The following is a 24,979-nucleotide window of genomic DNA, read 5'->3' on the forward strand; positions in this document are numbered from 1 at the left end:
TGTTTGCTTTTCCTAAACTACGCAAGCTCAGAGAAAAGGCATTTTTATCCCGCTGACTTGGCCCTGTCTCATGCCAGCCTCATGGTCTGTTCAGTTTCAGCTGCCTCTGGGGTTTGGAGAAGGCACATGTAGCTGTGTCTTCCCTGTCAGGGTGATGGAGAAAGGGTTGAACCCTGTTTGTGGTTCACAGGAGCACGTGTGGGAGTGGGGCAGAGAGAGAAGAGGGGGAGTAGCAGCAACACAGGAGAGACCTCCCCTCCCCTCCCCTCCCCTCCCCTCCCCTCCCCTCCCCTCCCCTCCCCTCCCCTCCCCTCCCCTTCCCCCTTCCCCCTTCCCCCTTCCCCCTTCCCCCTTTCCCCTTCCCCATGCTTTCTGACAACCAGATACCTCAGGGTGTTTTGATTCTCTGCTTTGGATTTTCCTCAGGAGTAAAAAAGCCTCTGTCTAGCTGATGACTCAAAATGCTTTTCTGTTAAATACAGTCCCTCCACTATTAAGTACTGCTGAATCATCTTCTGATATAAAATTTCCTCTGTCTTTTCAATGTTAGTGCCCTTTGTAGACAATTGAAATAAAATCTGGTTTTTTTTAAAAGCTAGAGTGTTAAACCCTGTATTTGTATTTTAGCTTCTATATTCCTCACTAACAGGTTTAACTTTTGAGGCTAGGAGGTATGTGTGTGGAGTTTTTTCTAAATAAAGAACAGAGAAAAGTGTTTTCCAGAAAAAAAGGAATTGGATGCAGAGGCATATGACAAATATTTGGTGATAATGACTATGTGCACATGAACATAAGCATTTATCTAGGAAGAGAAAAGCCTAGTCCTAAAGGCACAAATGTTAAAGGTTTTGAACATGAATGGCAGCCATAATCCTTGGCTGTTAAGTTGTTCTCCTTGTCTTACTCGGAGGTCAGTCCATGATTTGTGGAGTGTGAACACACTGCATTTGCACACTGATGCTGAAAGCTCTCTGCATCAGGCCTCAATATAGTTGGAGGGAGGTTGTTTGCTCACCTGGATGAGACTATCAAGTTGTATAGAGGGTTCTTTCTGTGATTTCATAGTCCATGACACAATAAATTAATGAAGAAGGAAACATAGCACAATACTTTTGCATGTCCAGGCAGTATTTCAAGACCCAGAGGTTATTATCCTTCACCTATCAAACATTTTTATCACCAACAGTCTTATTCACTGCTTTAAGAATAATTACTCATCTTATTATTTCCATGAGACTCTTGGGTCTTACATTAAAGACATTTTAATTGCAAGATAATTAATAATAAGGATCAGGTCTTGATCCTATTCCTGACCCAATCTCCTATTTCTTAGAAAAGCCAATGAATTAATGCCCCCAAGGAAGGCATTAGCATGGGTTTGTAGGATCAGAATGTAACACTAATGTTGTCAAAATCCAAAATCTAACAAATTATAGGCATACAAGCAGCAGCATGATGGGGATGAGGGAGAGAAAGTCTTGTGATTCATAACAAAGCCACAGATTATAGTTCTGCTCAGAGAGGAGTAAAGGGCAATAAAAGGAAAGTTGTGAGAGAAAAGGGAAAGTGGCATTGAAGAATGGGAGAAAGAAATGGACCCCACACTTAATAAATCTGCATTTCTCCTTCAGACAGATTATAATTTCAGTTCTGCATTGACATAATTTATAACAGGTTAGCACTTGGACATCTCTACATTAATCTGAAAGAGTCCAGAGCAAGAGAAAATCAGCATCTGTTAAATTAGCTTGAGAGCAAAGCACAAGTATCGAGAAGAATAAAAGAATGAGAAAATGTATCAAGCCTAGCATCTGGTTGACTGTTTTACATACCGAGGAAGGGGATGGTAGAGGTCATAGGGCATGATCTGCTTGTATCCATCACTGTTAGGAACAATAATGCCAACCCTCTGAGTAGAAGGTACACATAATAAAATAAACACTAAATGATTACATTATACAACTTTTGTATGACAATATTGTATTATATTACACAACTTTTTGTATTACAGCATTATAAACCAGCAAAACAAGATATTTTACCTACGTAGTCATCCCATTTTAAAAATAATATGCTCCCATCCTACTGTTTCTGAGTAACTTAAAGAATAAATCACTGGCTGCTACTTTTTTCTTATCAACATATTATTGCTTGACAAATAACCAATCTATTGCTTCAAGTGACCCAAATATTATTTTAACTTATGGTGTTATTATCTAGCATCAAAAAGAATGTTTCTATATGTAATACTTTCTTGGGAGCTTGGAACAAAAGTTAATGAGGACAATAGGGAAGCTTCTATCTGCTTCAGAGAACTCTAAATAAAATCCTTTTATAACTATTATATGGTTGTTTCTGCCCATCAGATAAAACCTCTGCTTTTACAGGGGCCAGGATTAGAAATTTGAGTAATCACAGTGCAAGAATTTAAATCTGCAATTCTTGTCTCTTCACCTTAAGTGAGTCCAGACCTGCCTCTTTATTATGTTTTTTTTTTCTGGAAGAAAGGAGGAGTTTGAGAGAAGATTAACATGTCAGGTTGGGTTTTTTTTGTTTGTCATAACTGGTTGGCTTGTTTTGCTGTACTGTTACTGGTATGGTGTTGCAACGTGACATCTAAAAGTTATAGAAGGCAATAGCATAGATCAAAATTAGGAATTATCTGAAACATTATCATGCCAGTTATGTGTGAGATGGATGCCACTTGTCTTGTTGGCAACTACAGGGTCTCACTGAATTCCTAGTCTGAAATTTCATATTTTGTCTGCACTTTTTATAATTCTGACTCGGACTAAATTTAATCATGTTGTCTCTCATTTATCAGGCATATCTAATACCATCAAACAGATGATGTCAGAACACATCATTTATCACTTTCATCAAAGCCACTTGGGTATTTGGAGGGCGCCAGTGGACAGAAAATTTGAAGAGTGAATACCAATTGCATTAAAATAAAAAGTGTGTCTTCATCCAATTATGGAGAGTTGAAACTGAATGTCAAGAATAAAGGTGGTTTTCGGGAACCTTTTACAGATGAGAGGCGCTAGGTATGCTGCTATGGATTTCTGCAAGGGGGAAGAAGCGAAGGAGGGGGAAAGGAGAAAGTATTCTCCATCCCCAACACAGTTCCCTAAAAAATGCTGTAAGCATTCAAAGGACTCTTGTCAGGCCAGGCCTAAAGGGGTCTATTCTCCTTTCAGTCAACAGGGATTTTATGTGCATAACTTGTCCAAGATAGAAGAATGGATCCCATTGTGTTTCCACAGCAAGGAGTCAGCGCCAGGTCAGCGTGCTGGAATATTCCGGCTAAAGCGCAGGAAGCAGCTGGAGCCCTGGAAGTATGTGAGAGGGACTAGACAGCTCCCTCTAAGACCAGGAGCCACTGCAGTTATAGGAACTCTCTCCGTGAGTGCCCATATTTGCATCTTCGAAGAGCTGCCTGTCCCTACAAAAATCTAAAAACCTAGGAGAGGTAGTTCTGGCACTGGGACACTTTGGAAAATACAAATGGGTTGGTTAGGGTATGGTCAATGAACAAGTCCTTTTGGACTTAGCTTGATGGGTAGACATCTGGAGAATCTGGAGGAATTGTCTACTAGTATTTTAAGAAGATGGAAGGAAATTTTTTGTGAGGGTTTTTTTGCTCATGCTTTTGGGAATTTGCTGTTTTCCTGACTCTTCTACCACTGCTGCTGAAGTTCCAGTCTGAAGCTGTTTGCACTTTCCAGCACATCAGCTTGCTGAGAAGTAGTTGGAAAAAAAGGTTAACATAGTGAGTTAAAAAATGAAATAATTACACTATAAAACCATCTACTGCCTAAGAAAGAAGCAGATTTCAAAACATTTCTCATTCATTGCAGTGAAAAATATTTTCTTTCTAATAAACCTGATCTCTATGTATAATGCAGATCTACATGCTTTAGAATGCATTATTCCCAAGACTGTTCAGATAGAAATAACTGTACCACATCTAAACACTCCTAGGAATATTAAGTAACATTTACAAAGCACTGGATTAATATTGTAATTGGAAAGGTTCGACCCTCAAAAAATTTTGCATACAAAAATTGCATTTCTGTAAACAGTATTGAGCTCCACAGAATTACTGACAATGTCTTTGTGCATACATGAGGGGCTGCCAAAGGTTCTCATTCTGTAACTGCAAGATAATGAATCACAGCCATAAAATCATAGTAAGGAAAAAGACCCCCACAATAATACACAATGGCTTAATTTATGACTTTAAAAAAATTGCCTTAAAGATAAAACAGAAGAGCGGATGGTCATCGTATCATTAATGATATCTGCTCCTTTCCAGCTAGTCTTGTGCATGTTTTTTTGTATGTGTTCCATAAAAAAACCCCCTAAGACTAAGTTAACACTTAAAAAAAATCTTAGTGATTACTTTGGTGTATTCTTACTTTTTGATGGGACAAAGTGGTTTAAATTCCATGAATCTATCAGTCCACCATACTCCTATAAATATGATGGAGAGATCTACTTTATGGGCTTTATTTACTGTACATTACCCAGACAATGCAAAGGAGATGGTGTGCTAAAGGAGCAGAGGAAATCCTTCACTGAAATATGTGTGAGTAGCTAACACGACTCATTCACAAAGCATCAAGAGATTTGGCAGGAGAAGGAGCACAAAGCAAATTATTTTTCAGAGCTGTTCTGTCTCATATGTCTGCAATCTTCCATGCCTTTCAGACCAACAAGTCCTGTCATATATTCTGCACATTGGTTTTTTTAACTCCCGAGGGCTGGCAGTCTCAATCCAGTTGCTCTTCCAAGGCACATGTATGGCTGGAATGGGAGCTGCACATGTCAGAGGTGAGAGTGCTGCAACCAGACCTGCCATCTCTGCAAACATTCAGCCTTCCCCTAGGACAACTGTCTGCAGCTGCATTCCTTGGAAGACATGTTTGGTGAACTCCTCCCTAGCTGCTCCTTTTCCCCCTTAAGCACAGATTTAGCACAGATGACAAGCTCAAATGCCTTTCTCCTCTACCTCCCTGATGACTCCCTCTTCCTGACAAGGCCAGCCCTACCCAGCTCTCTCTCCTGCATGCTGACAAGTCTCAGGTTGGAGCCTGCTGAGCCAAGCAGGGGCATGGGTGCTAGAACTGGGAGAGGAGCCAGCAGAGAGAAAAGACATCTGCCTCCAAGGTGCCTCAGGGTGGTGTGATGCTGCATGGGGACAACCTGCAGCTCCTGCGCTGGTGTCCTGCACCCTGGTGTGCCGCTGCCCAGCCTCTGCAGGATGCTCAAAAGCTGCTGGCTCACAGTCTTCACTTTTGCTGAGGGCTCTGTTTTGCCGAGGGTATCCTACTCACAACTGCAGGGCTGCCCACGCTCCCGGGTGGCTGCACCCATTACACCTCTGTCCTGATGAGGACTCACATCAAATATAAGAGAAAAGGAAGATTTAAGCCTTCACTGAAACCTGTCAGACCTGTGAATAAACGACCTGCATGGCAGGGACTGGGCCATCTAAGCAATGGAATATGTTTAAGATATTATTAGCAATGAAAAAATAATAATGAAATGTTAAAGTAGCTTGGGTTGGCTGCGCTGGATGACACCAAAGTGCTCACCATAAAAGAGAATACTTTAGCATCCAAGCCAGCATCTCTGTGAAAGCCACGATTATCACTGGACAGACAACAATCTTGTGCAAAAGACTAGCACTTTAACACTTTGAATCCTGACACTAAGGCAGTGTGTGTTACTGCACTTCAGTGCTCTCTGAAGATGCCACACTGTGACATTATCTCCTTGTGGTACAGGAACATTTTCTGTGTTGAGAAACAGCTATTGGGGCCCTCAAAGAGATGGTATCTGTTCATGCCTCCCATGTGTTATTCTGTGAATCTATTACTGTTTCCTTTTAGAGCTGGGGTAGATGACATCCACAGTAACACCACAGGTACAGACAACATTGGTTTCAAAGCCTACTTTTACAGGCAGTGAAACAGTAATTCTCAGGTATTCTACCAGTATGAGTTACCTTTCTGGTTTCTTGATGCTATCAATGTGAATCTTGAAAAACTACTATGTACTTTGTATTTATATATCCTTCTATATGGTCTTAGTACTTCACAGATTTGCAAAATCCAATGTCTTCTGATTAAACATTTTAAAATGGAATGTCAGTGGATACTTAAAAAACCAACTTATATATGAAAAAGCTGCTGAGAAAGCCACCCTTTTGAGCCAGATTCTGAAAAACCTCTTGCTTTAAACAGAATGTCTGTTTGGCACAACAATACTTACCTTTATAAAAAATGTCTTGCTTATGGTGCAGAGATTTCAAATTATAAGCAACATATGGTTTAATTAGCTTTGCCATAGACTGCTAAAAACTAATCTGTTCACAGTGCTTGAAATAGGTGTTGCCAGTTGAAAGCAGAAAAAGTAATTCCTTCCAGCAGCATGACTGTAATGCTTCTAAATATCTCCCTTTTTTATTCAGTTCAATATTTTATGGTGGTTTGGATGAGCAGTGATTGATACAAAGAAGGAATGAGCTGCTATTTTCCACTACTAGGTGTTAATACCTGAATATCCAGTGAAAATCTCCGTAAAATACCATTTACTTGCTGCAGTTTTGGTCTCTTCTAGGACTTAAATAGACTAATTTTCCTGTAACTTCACACTGGGCAGACATATACCTGTATTTGATGCTCACAGCAGTACATGATATACTTTCCCACCTTACAGCTTGTTATCTGATGCCTCCTGGCAGCTCCTTTATGACTTTCTTTCTATGTTTCATTAATACTTATTGTCCCCTTACAGCTGAATTTGCTTTGCTATTTACTTCTTTTCAGTGCTTGACAAGTGCTTCCTGGCCCACCCTCCCTGCCTGTTCTGACAAAGTTATTTTCTATATTAATTTAAATTACTTTTATCCTGTCCAAAAATTCAAGGTTTCAACTACTTGTCTTGAGAAGAAATGTACCTCTTTAGGCATTAGAATTGTCTGCTGCTCATCTTTATCCTGCTCTTGAATTCAGGTGACCTTGCTTATGACTACCAGAACACTGCCATTGCTATCAGCTTCTTTTCCATCTACAACTCCACTTTCACATCACCAAGTATATTATAGACTTCTCACTAAGGATCACTCTGAATGGTCATAACATTCTGGTGTCTTTTGTATGTTTTCACTTGTACTTCAGTGCTCTTGTTAGATTAGCTGAAAATTTTAACAACTAAAAAGTACAACTTCATTAAAACTTTAATTTAATTTTATACTTCTTTTTGGTGATGCCTACTTCTGCCACCACCCATTATAGATATTTAAATGAGAATGATAAAGAAAAACTTGGACAGGAAGAGGAGTTTGCAATTTTGTTGGAGAACTCCATAAATAGTGGATATCCAAGAGTTTTCAGGTCTCTGGGTGCTGAAAATCTTGCTTGAATGAGAGATTTCCCCCCAAACTTTCCACAGGTATCAACATTATTTCTAGTGGCAGGCTTACAGATAAAACTCTATCCGAACTCCAGGAATTAAAGTGTTAAAAAGAACACTTTACGCTAGAGGCTTGCTAATATGAAAGTTTTTAGACAAGTGCTTCATGAATTTAGAATCTTTGCTTAGGTTGCCTTTAGAAATCTTTATACACCATTGAAATCTCCCAGTAAAAGCATGAATAGAGCTTTTGTGACTCAGAAACTCCCACATTAACATGTAGGAGCAATAGGCAAAAAATATGGGAGATTGGGAAAAATTCAGAATGACACAGCCGGGAATGCCACCTAAAAGCTGAAGATGAAATCTAGAAATAATACTGAGAGTATCCTGGTGAGTAAGTGAATGATGAGTGGGGAAATAGCACTTTTCATATTTGTAAAAATTGCTTTTTGGAGGGAAGCCTTTGAATTATGGAGGACATGTATTTTCTGCTTACAGCACCTTAGAATTGTCCTAAATTAGCACACCCAGTTAAGTCAAATCTGAACAAACCTTTTCTCTAAGCTGGCAAAAATTCCATTCTTTTTTCACTAAAAGATACAAGAAAGGAGGATATAGATGAAAGCTGAAAATCCCTTCCAGTCTGTGAAGTTTTGGGTAGTTAAAAGATTTTCACTTAATTAAATAGGTGAAATACTAATGTTGGATTTTGCCACATAGAAGGTAAGTGGACTAGATTGAACTGGCCGCTGCTTACATCAGTAGATATTACACATACAGACTTATTTGTGCCAGTCAATGCAGACTGCGGTAAAATCATAATGGACTGTAAATAAACAGATCCTTCCTTTTTTCTTTGTGAGGCATGAACTGGATCTGAAACAGGGTTGATGAGAGAGGCTGGATAGAGCATTGGTAAGTAGGGATGAAAAGACAGTCAGTGTCATGGTGTATCATGCATTCTGTGAGACATGAATTAGTGGTCTGACTTGGATGAACAGTACAGGTGGCCACCTCTACTTAACCTGGAAAATGGGTATGTATACATTATATATGTTTGATAAATAACCATCCGCAGACTTTTCCATCTTCGTGAGGCAAAGCTTTTTTGCTATTCAAGATGCCAGCAACACTGCTAATTATTGCCATAGTAAGCACAATAAAGTAAAACATTTCTATGCACTAAAACTAAAGAGGCAACTTATTGCAGGCCCACACAATACTTGCGGTATTCATTCAAACTTTTCTTTCAGCCTGTCCTTTGCTGAAAATTTTAGTGTAAGCTCTCCTACAGCAACCCATTTCAGCTGCTTTATTCAGCGCAACTGTGGTCTTCAACAATTATTTTCTGCGGCATTCATTGACACACCATAGGAACAGTCAGCAACCACTAATCAGCTGTGCCTCACTGGGACTGGGTTTGCCAGGAAAAATTAACTTCTTTTATCCTGGTGGAGCAGAGCAGCTCCCACACAGAAAAGACACTGCAGAGCCAAGACACCCTCCTTGTCCATGCTTCTGACCCCGTGTTTCTGCTTCACCTACCCTATTCCTGACTGTAAGAAATCATCAGGAAACCAGAAGTTACCACAGATTTCCTCTGTTTTTTTCCTCTGGGTTGTTGATTCTTGACTTCTTTACAAAGGCACTTTTGAAAATAGTAATTTGAAATTTGGCATACATTAAAGATGTTTCCAAAAAGCCAGTTCCTCTGGGATGGCATTGCTGTATTTCTAAATGACTCTCCCTCCCCTCAGGGTCTTTATATCGACAACTTTGCCTTGTTATGTCTTATATAAACCAAAAATTGCTTCCTGACATCTGCCCAGCTGTTATTTTTTTTCTCTTTCCTGCCATGTACCATGCAGTCATCTGTCTCACCATTTGAGAACATATAATTTAAAATCATTGGGAAAAGTATGGAAAATATCCACAGCATAAATTCCAGAGGCAAATTACATACTTGACCCAGAACTGTATGTTTAAAAAATAGCATCTTGGAATTAAAAAAAAAAAAAAATACAGCAACTACATAGAATTACTTTCTCATTGATGCTCTGATAGGTAACTCTAAAAGATAGTTTCCATACTGATGCATACCTTTCAAGAATCCCTTTCCTGAGACATTCATATTTCAACCTTCTACCTGATTATACCTGGCCTCTACTGACTTCGGTCTCAAACAAAATGGTCTTAAAGGAACAAAGGAATATAAACTGCCCTACACTCTGGGTAAATGTGTCTTCAATGACAAAGCAATCGGAGTGTGAACTCCAGAAAAAGTCAGTGAACTTCAGCGAAAACTTTCTATAAGAAGTAAAAACTGTCTTTGCCTTGGAGTGATTTGTTCTGCTCTGATAATGCCTAGCTACTCTAAAGCTGGTATACCTGGTTTGGGCAGCAACCATCCTCAGACAGGTGGATACATAGGCCCATAGGTTTCTTAAGCATCCTTTTTCTCATCAGGACATCTTTTTTCTGTGACAATCTCCAGCAATCTGAAGTGACACAGCAACTTTTTATGTGACGCTTGCTCGAACTCACTTTATCAAATTTGGCACAAAACTAGTCTAGAAGGAAAGGAGCTGGTGATAAAATGGCTTTAGGACATCCTTGTCATGCCTGCTGGGCTATGCTTAACCATCTTTTAGCAAAGCCACATAAGATGACCAAAAGGTTTAGACTGCATAAATAAATGCTTGCTGTTATTGAGTGGCTGCAGATGGATTCCCACTGAAGTTCAGGGCAATCAGTGCAACAAAGGATTGGTCTTTTTTGTGGTTTTCTTTCTTTTCTTATACATGAAAAACCTGACTATCTGATCCTACTATTTTTTCTATTAATCTTCTGAGGAAGAATGCACAGGAAGTTCCACCTTAACACGAGGAAGAATTTTTTACTGTGCAGTGGCAGTGCACTGGCACAGATTGCCCAGAGAGGTTGTGGAGTCTCTCTCATTGGGGATATTCAAGAATCATCTGGACACGATCCTGTGCCATGTGCTCTTGGATGACCCGGCTTGAGCATGGAGGTTGGACCAGATGACCCACTGTGGTCCCTTCCAGCCTGACCCATTCTGTGATTCTGTGGGGCAGCAAGCATGAGATTTTCATGCAGGGCCAAAGGACATTGCTAACTAGAACAAAATCACTCATTACATTTTACAAGTTGCCATAAATGCAAGCATGACTTTTATTAAGGAGAAAATTTTTAAAAAAAACCATAAAAATAATTGTGATGACAATAATTTTCAAGCAAAAGAATTTTTTCAATCTCACTAACACTTAAGAGGCAGGTACTGAATGTGGGGATGGTATCATGGACAATTTGTTTTCTCATACTTTGTAACAATTAATGAGGCAAAATACATTCTGAGGGGAAGAAACAACCATTTCAAATCAGTCTTTGCTATGTGAGGGTGCTAAATAAAGGTGTTCTACACAGTGCTTTCTCAGGATGAGAAAGAGGTTGAATTATGTGGGATAAATGACACTGTGAGAAATATCAACAGAATATTTTCCTATTTTATTTTACTCCTTTAGATCTCAGCCTCCTCTAAAACTAAAGTTGACTGACCTTGCAGGACAAGGATCCAGATTACACTCTTGAAGTTTTGGTTTTGGCTTGATATTTTCAGGATAATAGTGACAGTACTGATCCGCTACTACCCGATTGCTTCTCAGATCAAAGCACTCAGCAGATGTCAGTTGATAACCTGCAATACACAGAGGAATAAATAATATGAGACACGGTATTCTTCCTGTCTGGCTCTGGAACGTATCTAAGTTCTGATTTGGTAAAAAAAAACTAATTTCAGCTTGCTTGGACATAGCAGCTGTTGTTTTACAGGCCAGATTGAAAACAGCAGTAGGTAGTAGGAAATAAAGATAACCAGTACAGTCAAACAAAAATTCAGAAGCCTAGAAAAAACAAAGGAAAAAAACAAAGGCAGAAGTTTCATAGTCACCAAGAATTGTGCCCTCTGTTTCAGTATAGCACATAAACCTGCTGGTAGGAACAGGGACAAATGGAGACATCTTGTTTTTCCAAAAGAGGCCCAAATCCCATCAGCCCTTATGTTTGACTGCTGTAGCATTAAATGCAGACATGCAGGCATGAAGACGTACTTTATCTACACAGTTGGGCATGATGCTAAAAACTTACTGGCTACTGCCACATGGCTAAATCCCTCTCTTCATTTAGTTGAAACTATTTAAACAGGGCAGAAGTTGGGACAGGTCAGATACGCAGGTGACAGTTTCTGAAATACTGTGGTAATGCATTACCTCCACCACAGGATGCTGAACAAGGGAAAAAATCAGTTTCCCTCCATCGGTGAATGATAGGCTGGTAGAAGATGAACTGGACTGAACTGTCAGCAGCACCAGCATAATGGATCTGAAAAAGAGGTTATATCAAAGAGTGAACCTATTATAAATGCTGGGAAGAATTATTCCACTACATGCATCTTGCAGCTTCATGAAATACCAGATACACATTGCAACAGAAAAATTAAATAGAAAAACAAAGCATAGATCGGTGGCAAAATCTTGGGTTCAAAACACAGTCAAATAAATTTCTGGGCATAGTCAGTGACCATTTTGAGACCATATTCTGAAATAAAGAGTGCATGGCAAATGCATGGTTAGTGCTACTGAATAATCTTAAAGGGACAGAAGACAGGCACTAATGTTTAATGAATCAGAAAATCACCTACTACTATTTACTGTCCCTGATACCTGGACATGGATTTTAGATGTTTAATGTTTCCCAAAAAACATCCTATGAGGAGTTATAATACACTTGATAGTACAGTGTAAAACATGGGAGGCTGAGATGTGAAAAATAATAAATAGTTTAAAAATTTTAATTCACCTTTTTTTTTTTTCCTGAGGTGAGGTCTTTATTTCATTCTCCTTTGTGGCACTGTCTTTATTATAAGTTTGTTCTCCTGCTTACTTTATTTTGCTTGTAAAAATGCTTTTTTCAGACTTAGGCATGGAATCCTGGCTGGGGCTAAGTGCATATCTAGAATACTGTCTTTAGAGCGTACAAGCCATCTGAGCTTAAAAGCTAGCATGCTTTCAGTACTATGTGTGAATGGATTTCCCACATAAACAAGAGTTTGTAGTGCAAGGACTGCAATATGAGAGACCTACAACCTGGTAAAGCAGCACCACTTGCACCCAGCCCAGTAAAAAACCCTTCCCACTTGACATCTGTTCTGATTAATCCAGTCATGAGGACTTCAAAATCTCAGCAGGTTACCCCTTGTCCTTATCTCTATGCCTCTGCATGAACAGCTGGCAAGGGAAGAAAAAAGTCTGCTGCTAAAATCCTCTCCTATTTGATTATTTGTCCTAGGACACTGTGTTTCAGTGCTGCCTGAGCATCTCTGCATCAGTGGCATAATGCTATCACAACAGAGAAAACTGCTAAATCACAACTACGAAAGATGGATCCTTGTCCAAGACAGTACTGCTGCTCTCAGGAGCAATCCTCTCCCTTTTTTCCAGACAGCTTAAACTGTTTAACCACTGCCTTTTTTTTTTTTTTCCTTTTCTCTCATGTTTCAAATGAGTCTCCTCATTTTGGAAACACTGTTTTTAAATCTGCCTTTCCCTTTCTCTTCTCTCTTTCCAAACACCAAGAGACACTGTTGAAGAATGGTTTGTGAAATAGAAACAAAAATATGACAAATCTAGATGAACTTTGTAACTTGGGTTGTTTGTTTTGTTTTCCTCTGTAGATGGACAGCAACATGATTACAAATCAAGATACATCTTGAAGAGCAGAAGGAGGGCAAGAACACTGATGTGTGTATGAGATCTGGTCCACTGCGACTAAGGCTGCCCTTTTCTAATTAAGCAGTGATGTCAATTCCCAAAAGGAAAAAAACCCAAACCAGCTGTAGCAATAATACAACTGCTTCAGCAAAGGGGAGGCCTTTTGCACAGATCAATATTCTTTGAATCTGTGTGTCAGAAACAGGATACCTAATTCCTTCTGTGGGGATGATGCATTAATTGCACACTGCAGAAGGGTCTTTCCAGGCTCATGAAAGCCTCAGGCACTCCTGGGAAAAATGTTCGGTTGTGCTGGAAGCCATCTGGGGAGGTCTCTGATCTCCATGTACAGGAAAGGCATTCTCTGGGGAGAATTCTGTTCTTACTCTTTGTTTTTTAAGGATCATCAGTGATTCGCATACTCAGATCTCCTCAGCAGTACGGTCTGCAGTGAATCATAAAGAACAGACCAAGAACTCACACAGAGGCTACTATAAAAGGAATGGGAGGAAAAAAGAGTTTACATTTTAAAAAATAAAAAAAATCAGGAAGAAAGAAGAGTTCCTCTCTCTCTGGTGATTATTCCCGCATGTCTGCAGTTATCTGTCTGTTGTGACATAGAGAAAAGGCAGATGTACATCTTTTCCAGCCTAATGTGGAAGTCACTCATACAGCCATGATAACAGCATAGGTGGGAAAGAATTACAATGAGCCACAGTCATAAGCTCAAATTATACAAAACAAGCAAATAAAAGAAGCATACATGTATTTTTTTAAGGAATATTGTAAGCAGAAGAGGAACAATATACAATATAATATATACATGTGATTCCACATAGCAAAAACTTCTTTCGTATTTTGTTTGACTGTTTGTTAAAGCTAAGTTCTTTGTCCGGGAAAAAACATCACTGGCTGCTTGAGCCCTGAAAAACTCAAGAGTGAGACTTGATAGCTAAATGCTGTAAAAAATGTCCTGGTTTGACTGCACAGGGCCAACTCCCACACATTGAAATCTCTGTAGTAATCTCTCCCACACTCAGCTCTGTAGTATGATGAAATTTTTTACTTTTGCAGTATTTGCAACACCCTCGTAGCTATGAGAAATGACAAAGATTCAAATAGAGATGGTCGTCACCTGAGAATCTTAAGCTAGTCCTCCAACTAACAATGAGTTTCCCATACTTAGGTAACTGAACTAGAAAAAATGGCAATTGACCAATGTATTTGCAAATAAAATCCTATCTGAATTTTTCAGGCTAAACAACCCCATTTCCCTAAGCCGTTCTTCACAGGGCTTGTGTTCTAGACCCCTCATCAGCCTTGTTGTCCTTCTCTGGAAGTGTTTGAGCATCTCCACATCCTTCCTAAATTGAGGGGCCCAGAACTGGACACAGCACTCAAAGTGCGGCCTCACCAGGGCCGAGTACAGGGGAAGAATGACTTCCCTTGTCCTGCTGGCCACACTATTCCTGATCCAGGCCAGGATGCCATGATTGGTCTTCTTGGTCACCTGGGCACAGTTGGCTCCTCTTCAGTCAGCTGTTGACTCAAAAGAATAACACCAGTCATATAAGAAACTGGTTAAAACTAGAGTCCTCAGAATATCCACTGTCTAGCCTACAGCCACTATCAACAGAGATATCTTTTTTCCCTGTTGAAAGACCCTGGAAAAAAATAATCTCTTTTAATCACTGTTTTTTACACTGATTTTATTAATACCTGCCTGGGATGATGCAAGAGAAGCACAAAGTGTTGCTCAGGTGAAGTTTGGAGTTGATAAAATATAGATTTGGTTTGGGAGATGTCACAAAAAGTTGAATGAAAACAAGAAAATAAAAACTTGAACACAAAAGGTGTGTAAGCTTTTTGAGATATTCTGATCTGTTCTATGAACAAGAGACTGCAACATCTGACTTCACCTTTGCACATTGTTGGTTTTTCCTGTTACTCCAAAATTTGATTAGTTCACATAAAACCTAACAAGTCAAGTTCCTGAAAGCCCAACCCTTTTTCACTTGATTTTGGCAGTGTGTGCCTGAACCATTTGCTTCTGTTCACTGAAGAACACATGGCCTGACCTACAAAACTACTGTAGTTTACTTGGACAGCTTTGAAATTTAATCAGCAGTTTATAACCAGCAGTCATAACCAAGTAATTATTAATGCTACTTGTAGAGCTAAGCCATGAGAAGTATATTCAACAAAATGTTCTCATTTTATGCAGTCGGGGGGAGGTGAGGAGGAAAGACACCATTCCTTTCTTGTGTGTGTGTTCCAAAATGGAGACAGAGAAAGGAAATTATTATTTCATACCTCAGAATCATAGAATCATTCAGGCTGGAAAGACATTCCCAGATGGAATCCAACCTTTGACCAAACAGCACCATGTCAACTAAACCATAGCACTAAGTGCCATGTCCAATTGTTTCTGGAATATTTCCAGGGATGGTGAGTCCACCAGCTCCCTGGGCAGCCCATTGCAACCGTTGCAGTGAAGTTCTTCCTGATGTGCAGCCTGGACCTCCCCTAGTGCAGCTTAAGCCTGTGTCCTCTTGTCCTGTCGCTGGTTGCCTGTGAGAAGAGATTGACCCCCACCTGGCTACAGTCTCCTTTCAGGCAGTCGTGGAGAGTGATGAGGTCTCCCCTGAGTGTCCTCCTCTCCAGGTTAAACAACTTCAGCCTCCTCAGCCACTCCTCATTGGACTTACTCTCTAGGCCCTTCACCAGCTCTGTTGTCCTTCTCTGGAAGTGCTTCAGCAAATTCTGTCTTACACAATTTGATCTGCTCTACTATGATCTAGCTCCATGCCACCATGCTTATTAGAAAAGTTCTGATGGATTCTCCCATATTCTGATTCTGATTCTGAATTCTTTCTGCAAGTTCCAAATGCCAAATCATCAGATTGATACTAATGAAAGTAATTAATGAGAAATCTGACATATGTAATTTTGTGCTTCTCAAGTCAGTAGAAAAAATATTCTACCTAGAGTGCTTCAGTATTGCTGGTTGTATGTGGTGATATCTTGCACTGAAAAAAAGAAGGATGTACAAGAGATTTGTTGCTGTTAATAATTTGTTCATGAAGGAAATAGAAGCCAGACATTGTCATGGGAAAATAACTTTTACAAGCTTGTTTAAAATAACATAAAAAGAAAATAAAATGTAAATAATGAGAAATGCTGAAGGCTTTCAAGCACATGTTTTAAGACAAGACTACACCATAACTCCTCTGAGTTTGCCTTGTCATTCCCTTGAATGCTGAAAGGCGCTCTGTCCTCAAGGTCCAGGGAATATGCCTACTGTCCACTTCTGCATTCACATCCCCTGGTTTTGATTGTCCTGTATTGGATCAGCTTGGTTTTAGGGTTGTCTCTCTAATGAAAGTCAGCTCCACCTGTTGCTTCTCAATTTAAGCCTCTAAATCAGCCAGAGACATCACTCTGGAATTATATTATCACTGATTTACATACTTTGCAAGGTATCTCTGAATTGAACTTGCTTACCCTGTCCCAATCTTGGTTTAATCAGTATTCTTTAGGTGATGAGAGTGTTAAAAAGCCTTTAGATTAATTCTCTCACAAAGCCACAATAGAAAGCTAGAAGGTCCAAATCTTTTACCAGTTCCTTTAATCTGCCCATAAAAAGAAAAAAAGAGAAAATCACTACAGTGGATTGGCTAGGATAGCTGGCAGTAATGGAACCTGCGGTACCAGATATAACACTTACTCATCTGTACATAATCCACTACTAACGTGGCAATGTGGAAATTTCTCAAATGAGAAGACCAAAATCATTCCATAGAACCAAAGGCAACCCCAAATACTGAAACCAGATGTGCTGCATCTCTGCTGTGATACCACCCATAACATCCCAGTCGTCTGTGGAAAGACCATTTTACCACCATCATCATGATCCCAGGGTAAGAGAATTCACCTTTGAACAAGCCATCTTAATTGTAACTGCAGAATATTTATTAATCTTAAGTTATTAACGGCAATATCTAGGAAATCAATGTAAAAAGAGGATCCTATTGTGATAGATACTGTATAAAAATAAAATTAACAAACTGAAAGGGCATTTTTTGCCACACACATGCAAATTGTTAAAATAATGAAAAATGAACACGGTTGGCTCCAAGTCTTAATTGCACTTAAAAGTGACTGATTTTTGAGAGATATATGTAAACAAAAGTTACAGAGTAAGAAGAGGAAAAATTGCAAATAACAATTTGTCAGAGGAATAAAAAATTACATGTCTAAGAAACTTTCTCTATTGCCTTAATGATGTCATGAAGATTTTTTGCCTTTTCTTTTATACCCGTTATACCTTTTTACAACTTCTGTATTCTTAGTGCTTTTTCCCTACATTCTTGGACTTGTTTGTCAAGCTAAGAGACTAAACATTTTAGAAGCTTCGTAGCTAGGGATCAGTGTGCCCCAGACCCCAAGGTCCTCTTCAGAATACATTCTGTAAACTAAGATAGAACCATCCAGGGGAAGGCTCCTCAGGGAGGGGGGCTCACTTGAGCCTCTCATTTGGGAATCTTTGATAGATATGCTAATTAGTAAGACCTACAATGTTATACCAGATCTTCTGGGGGTGTGTATTGCAGTGGGCATTTCGGTGCAGTTGACCTGGATGTGGTGCACCTAAAGATCCTTAAAATAAATACCAAGGTAAAATCCCTTTTCCCCTTCTAACCGTGTTTGACTCTTGACTTTAAGACCAGGAAAAGGCATCATTAAAACCTGCCAGTACATTTCAGATCAGCAGTACTTTAAAGAAGTATGTAAAATTAATGGTAACACATCTTCAGATCCAAACAGCATCCACCCAGTAGCTTCAAAGGACGTACTGGTTGAGCACAGGAATTGCAAATCCAAATCACATATGGTATTCAGTCTACTTACATGCATAAACCATGGTTTAAACCACATAAATATAGATAGAAATTTGTAACAGTTTTCAGAAGGCATCTCATGAATAATGAACAAAACTTCAGTCCAACAATTTCTACGTCAGTTACGGGGTGAGTAGATAGAATGTAAAAAGAAAACAGAACTTAAAGAGTACCCTGAGAAAGGTAATTTTTTCTGAGCATTGTGGTTTTCTTTGTCAAGAAAATAAAGGTAGTTTTATTAGTCTAGGTTTTTTTTTAGGTCTCTCACCAAAGAGTCCTAGACGGATACTCCTAGAAGATTCTCCCATGAACTGATGACTGGGTAAAGAATGGTCCAATAAGCTGCTCTTGCAATGGATGAAGGACTGTGGAATCCCTCAGGGATATGTGCTATGGCATGAGTTGTTAGCCAGATGCCCAGATGAGCAGCATAAAGGGTCAACCATGAGCTTACCAAGTTTGCTAATGAAAAACCTTATGAATGGTGCGTAAAATTGAAACCATCTGTGAAAGCCCTCAAAGTTTTGACAGACTAAATTCAAGTTCAGTTAAAAAAAAAGAAATAATGCCTATGGGAAACCCCAATTAATTATATATGCTAATTATACACAGAACTGTTGTCCACATTAGCTATTACTATTCAGAACAGTAGTAGGGTTGTTTTAGGTATTCCTCTGAAAATATCAGCTCAGTTAAAAACCTCCATAGAATTTTGCAGAAAGGATGAAAGAAGAAGAGAAAAGTACATAGCCAGGTAGAATCCATTTGTGTCCTGATTATTGTGTGTATAGAATCATAAAACCATTAAGGTTGGAAAAGACCTCTAAGATCCAAAGCCAGTCCAACAACTATCTTGACACTGCCAAGTCCACTACTACACCATGTCTCTAAGCACCACATCTCATTTTCTGAACACTCCAGTGATTCCGCCACTTCTCTGGGCAGCTTGTTGCAATGCTTAATCAGCCTTTCAGTGATGAAATTTTTTTGAGTATTCAATCTAAAGCTCCCCTGGCTCAACTTTAGGCCATTTCCTTTTGTCCTATTACTTGCTACCTCAGAGAAGAGACTGACCCCGAACTCATTACAATTTCCTTTCAAGTAATATTAGAGTGTAAGTTCACTCTTTTTCAACATATATATGTATAATTGCCTCTTTATATAAAATAGATATTAAATAATTTTATAACATTTTATTAAACTACATGTCTACTTATAAGAAATCGATTCTTTCAAAATATACATTTATGTATTTAAATACAAGTCACAAATTACATGTTTATGTGTATTTTAAAAAATTGTGACTGTGCTGTCACAGTGAAACCAGGAAAAGGACAGAGAATGGAAAAAAGGATAAACTTCTTGGGGATCATCTTTGATAAAAAAGTAAATATTAAATAGAGTAAGACATAAGAAGGACACAGGCCTGTTGGAGTCCAAAGGAGGTACATGAATATGATCAGAGGGATGGAGCATCTCTCCTATGAGGAAAGGCTGAGACAGTTGGGATAGTTCAGCCTGGAGAACTTGCTCTGAGAACACCTTACAGCAGCCATCCAGTACCTAAAGAGGGCTACAAGAGAGCTGAAGAGGGGCTTTTGACAAGGGCATGTAGAGACAGGATGAAGGATAATGGCTTTAAACTTGAAGAGGGTAGATTTAGCTTAGATCTTAGGAAGAAATTCTTTTGTGTGAGCATGGTTAGACACTGTAAAATGTCGCTCAGAGAAATTGTGGATGCTCTATCCTTGGAAATGTTCAAGACCAGGCTAGATGTAGCTCTGAGCAAGCTGATCTAGTAGCTGTCCCTGCCCATGGGAGCGGAGTTGGAAATAGAGAATCCTTGAGGTTTCTTACAACCCAAACCATCCTATGATTCTACGAAGAAGACACTAGGAAAGAGGCAAATGATGATGACAGAGATATCAAACACAGAAGTAAAGGAGAAAGGAGGTAAACAGTAGTAATAATTTCCTGTCTCTCAGAATGGGAAAACCAGAAGGAATCAGTGAAAATTTGAAAGGTTTGAAAAATGAGATGTATTCCTTATTTTACACAGTGTATTGTTCACTATGGAAATCATTGCATGACCTAAAGGTCAAATATATTGATTAGGAGAATGATCATGTTCTACGTGCTATTAATTGAAATACTTTATATTGAACAGAAAAGAAAAAAGGTTGATATAAAATAAAAACTGTGCACTGTTTTTGAAAGGTTTATTTCATGGTTTTCCATACATTTCACCTCATTTGCCAAAATAGGAGAAAAAAGAATTTTCCTGAACTTGTCACAAGACCTAGTCAAGATAAATAATGATTAGTGCTGGTCACTACTTGTGACTTTGACCTAGAAATTATTAAAAAAATGTACATTTTTTGGGTATCAGGAAATCAGACTGGGTGATTTTTATGACTAATACTGGGAAAAGAAGTATTGAATGCAAACATAGGTTGATAAAAGCCATTGATACAGACATGCTTCCAGCTAAATCCAATCTGCAGTGCGCCACAATGACCTCAGGAAGACACATCTCAAGAGGTACTTTTGCCTTACAATGAATTGACAATATTCTGTTGATCTCTTCTAGATGAAGCAAAGTGTTTCAGTGGGTTGACCTTGCTAACACAAAAGCTGTGAACCAGTCACACTAAACCTTAACTAATACTATTTCTGTGCACTCAGCCTTAATTCTATCTCTACCTACTTCCAGGAGCTCCATCCTAACCCCGAGCTGTCAGCGCTACCCAGATTCTTCATCACTTCCCACCTGATCTGAAGCCTTCTCCCAAATACGAGGTATAATCTCTTCTGGAAACCTTTGCCAGCATCAGAACTAAATTGTACAGAAGACTCTTACTGTCTTCACTTCCAATTCTCATATGATAATACCTCAAATATCCAACAATATGTGAACCATAAATAGTAGCTCTTTGCTGCTAGAGCAAATTTGCATCATTTGGCCTCTGCCTTAAAGAGAGTATTGAAATAATTTAGTTTATGCCACAAAGTAAATCACTATGTGCTCCTTGTTCAAAGTAACATTTAATCCAATCCTGGCTCTAGCCTGACAAGGCCCATCAACCTCTCTGCCAGCTGGCTGCCTGTACATGCATTATCCCTTGCATGCCCTTGCAAGTCCCAGGAAGTCTAGACTAAGTCCCAGCCTTATTTTCTGTCTCTAATCTGGACTGCTATCAAATGCATTTATCTCACCAGCACTTTCTGCCAGTCCTAGACTGCAGCTGAGCCAACAGTTGTCTGGCTAGCTCTAGAGTTCTGTGTAATTCAGCATCCACTTTTGAGATGTGTTTTATGACTTTTTGGACAATTGGTGGCCAAAACTCTAATTTCAGCAGTAACTCTGCCCAAGTGAACCCAGTCCACATAATTTCTAAATCAGCCAGCAGAACACCCCAGCCACTAGCACAAAAAGAAGCGCCAGACAGTCTCTTCGGGCAGCAGCCCCTAGCCAAGGCTTGTCAGCCCCAGCACTACAAAAAGAGATCATCAATACAATGCAATCCTAATTCAAATACCTCTAGAAGCCTCCAGACAAACATTTGTGCAATCCAGTTTTAGGCATCTCTATGCAAAGGACTTGGTCTGGGCAGGCACTATGAATGACACGAGGGATTTAAAACCAACATAAACATAGTCTAGCCTAGATCTAGGCCTACAATGGTTTCTCCTCCAAACCAAACCCAAGCCTAGATAATACCCTTTACTAGATCTTTTAAAGGTTTTAAACCCACTGGTCTTTGCTGGCTCACACCTCAGCCACAGGGTTAGGGCCCTAGCAACGCAACAATCAACCTGTGAAGGAGACCCTAACAGACTGTGCTTTGCCAGCTTCACTCTTCACTGGCAGTCCCTAATGGTGTTTCCATAAGTCTGTAACTATGGATTTCATATTTACAGTCATCTGGTGATGACTGTTCTCATTATATGGTCATCAGTGGACCTCATCTGACAGTACTGCTTCATCCTGCTCAAAAGAGAGCAGATGCATGACATGAACTAAGTACTCCAAGATTCTCTGTTTAGGGTGAAACGCACACTATCAACAGAGGAGATGTTTCAGCATAGACCAGTGAACGAACACAACACCGGCAACAGAGCAGATCTGGGACAGCTCAGCCATAAAGGGCACGTCCCCCTGTGTGATATTACTACTCTGATCTCTAGAACACAGAAACACACAGATTTCCACATGAAAATGGACCTTCGTTTCTTCAGGATTATATCTAGCATGACACATTTTTCTTATAGAAAAGAGGCATTTCTAGTCATGCAAACCAGGATTTTGTACTGAAAACGCCAAAACAGAGAAATCCTCAGAATTTAGGAAAAGTAGTTCTACTAGGATTTACATTTACTGGCATGTTTTCCTCGTCTTTTGCCTTTCAAAAATTAAAGTTTGCAATGGAGACTTACAATTTTCAAATGATCAATATAAAAAAAAAGATAATGAAAAACTTTGTTTCTTCTCCAGTATTGTGATAACACCTTTATTTTTTTTTAATACAGCTGTTTTACTGAATTATTTTTCCTATTTACACATCTTGTGAAAACATTGCCAAGAGTTTAGCATGTGAGGTATGTACCACTGACTATTACAAAGCAAAGAAATCCAGTAATTATGCAACTCAGCTCCTCCAGGAACAGCATGAGGTTTCTTGCAATTTTAAAGCACTCTGTGTTACCAATAAAGAAACTTAAATATCAACTCTCACACTGAGTTACTACTTCTGAATTATATCCAGGTGTCTAACTTGACCTGTAGAATAAGAGCATTCAGGGTCAAGTGAAAAGGATTACAGGAATAATTCTGGAGACAACAATTCTAAAAGTAGAGTTCTGCTACATCTACAGATTCATTTAGATCTGTTTGCATAAAAATCTGCCTTGGTCCAGGAGGCAAGACACCCAAAGAGATCCCAATTTGTAAGGAAAGCTTAGTAACACCACAAAGAAATATTTCATCTGATTTTTTTTAAAGAAAGGTACTTTAACTTCAAAATCTGAAGGCAAAAGAATCATGTATAAAGTAAGTATGAAAAGCAGTTTCCAAATCTGACATAACTGAGGGGCAGCATCTTGGATTACATGCATCTGTACATGCATCTGTACATGCTCATATCTGGCAAAATCTAACAAAATAAATATCCAGAAGAAAAAAAAACTTGTTAGAAAAATAATTTAATAGTACAGAATATTATCTGTCTCATTAAGTAATAGCTGAAGTATCTTCTATAGCTGATGATTAAAAAATTAACTGTGATTCAAGAGCAGAGAATTTTTTAGTGTATAATCCAATGCAAAATTTAATGCTAACCTTAGAAAAGATCCTACAACCATGAACAGTTGGTTGGGGTTTTTTGGTGCATTTTTATATGTTCACAGAAGACAACAGATTTAACACCTGAATCATGTTACTCTGATTTTCAAAGGTGCAAACACACAGCAGAACTCAAAATAGTTCCACCTCAATTCAGCAGTGTCTGTTCTGCCCATGCCTAGCCAACTTGTAGGTTGGTCATATTGGTAAGACTGTCAACATTTAAACAGGGTACTCCTTTGATTTAACCAGCACTTCTTACCTTGCTTTGATAGAGGTAGATGGAATGCAAGGGATAAAAGTATTTTCCCTGTCATAAAAGACAACACTGGAAATATAAGGAAGAAAGTACAACCCTCCCGTTGGGCAACTGGTCTACATGACCAGCTGTTTGCCACAAATACACTGTAACTAGGCTGCCAGAAATTCACACAGAGCAGAAATAAAACAAAGTGAGAAATATTGTTTACATTGCAGTGATGTTCACCATCTCTACAGAAGAGGTAAATGTGTTTCAGATATTTTGAATTGAACAGCATCTATTTCAGCAAGGAATTTTTGTTCTGACATTCAAAGAGGAAAGAACATATTCCTTAGTTCAGGCTTCTCCTTGTGAACCAGTTCTGAAATTTCAGTTTGCTTTCTCAGCTGCTAACATACCACGATGGATAGGGGACAGTCTACAAGACTGTGCTACTTCCCAAGCTAACCCATTCCAGCTCAGCTCAGTTTAACCCAGGACAATCACTTAGGACATTTTCCAGTTCACTGTTCAAACCTCTAGCTGCCATCAGCTCAAGGTTAAAGCAAATGTCATCTACCTCTGGGGCCCATAGTGAAAAATTTACGTAGTCCTGGACATGATACAGGTTTTGCAGTTTTACAGCTGAAATCCTTCAGGTTCCTTGGACCTACTGGAAAGGGATTTATTTTATTGCAACTCCCAAATGTTCATTTTCATATGTTTGTTTCCCCACAGAATGTGTGCATTGCTTCCAGCAATGTGTTTTATATTACCTGGAAGAATGGAAACACTCTAATGGGAGGAAACAATTTTACTCTTATTGCCAGTGCAACAAAGAACAGAACTTCAAAATGACGCCATGACTTCTCAAGCAAAGTTATCAAATTTATTTTAGAGCTTGAGGATTTCACTCTTCACTCTCTTACAGTCTTCTGTGCAACTACACTAATATACACCCAACAAACTACGGGCCAAAGACACAGACTTTCTTTTTGCTTATCACAAAGAAAACTGCAAGTCATTGATTTATATGTACCTCAATAGTGCATTTAGAAAGTAATCTGTCCTTTCTTGAAATGAAAAGTTCATAGTTTCTTTTTAGGGCACATATTGGCTATGCCTTTCTTGACATAAATGCAGTCTCTCTCTCCTGAGGAGTTTCCAGTGAGGTTTTCACCAAATATATAACCATAAAGAATTACATGTAGAGTTCAAGAGATAGACTGGATTAGGCTTTGTGATAAACATCTACTGGAAAATTAAGATCTAGAAAAATCTCTTT

At 39.0% G+C, this 24,979-nt stretch overlaps 1 protein-coding gene and 1 long non-coding RNA gene across 4 annotated transcripts in view; one reads left to right on the forward strand and one right to left on the reverse strand.

The window, feature by feature from the left end:
• ADAMTSL1 (ADAMTS like 1) overlaps positions 1-24,979 on the reverse strand; it is a 414,253-nt gene that overhangs the window by 95,009 nt on the left and 294,265 nt on the right. For 2 of the 3 annotated variants that reach the window (XM_048292486.1, XM_048292488.1), the window contains 3 exons: positions 11,712-11,823; positions 11,002-11,140; positions 1,833-1,883 (listed from right to left, as the gene is read on the reverse strand). In XM_048292486.1, coding sequence (XP_048148443.1) covers positions 1,833-1,883; positions 11,002-11,140; positions 11,712-11,823 — 302 coding nt within the window. The remainder of the gene's footprint in view (positions 1-1,832; positions 1,884-11,001; positions 11,141-11,711; positions 11,824-24,979) is intronic. The other variant, XM_048292487.1, reaches the window with a different exon arrangement.
• Positions 7,747-13,764, forward strand: LOC125320312. The gene is made up of 3 exons (XR_007201070.1): positions 7,747-7,815; positions 8,289-8,340; positions 13,175-13,764. It is a non-coding gene; the product is annotated as an uncharacterized LOC125320312 (long non-coding RNA).

This window comes from Corvus hawaiiensis, chromosome Z (assembly GCF_020740725.1).
Source record: "Corvus hawaiiensis isolate bCorHaw1 chromosome Z, bCorHaw1.pri.cur, whole genome shotgun sequence".
In the NCBI taxonomy this organism is placed as follows: domain Eukaryota; kingdom Metazoa; phylum Chordata; class Aves; order Passeriformes; family Corvidae; genus Corvus; species Corvus hawaiiensis.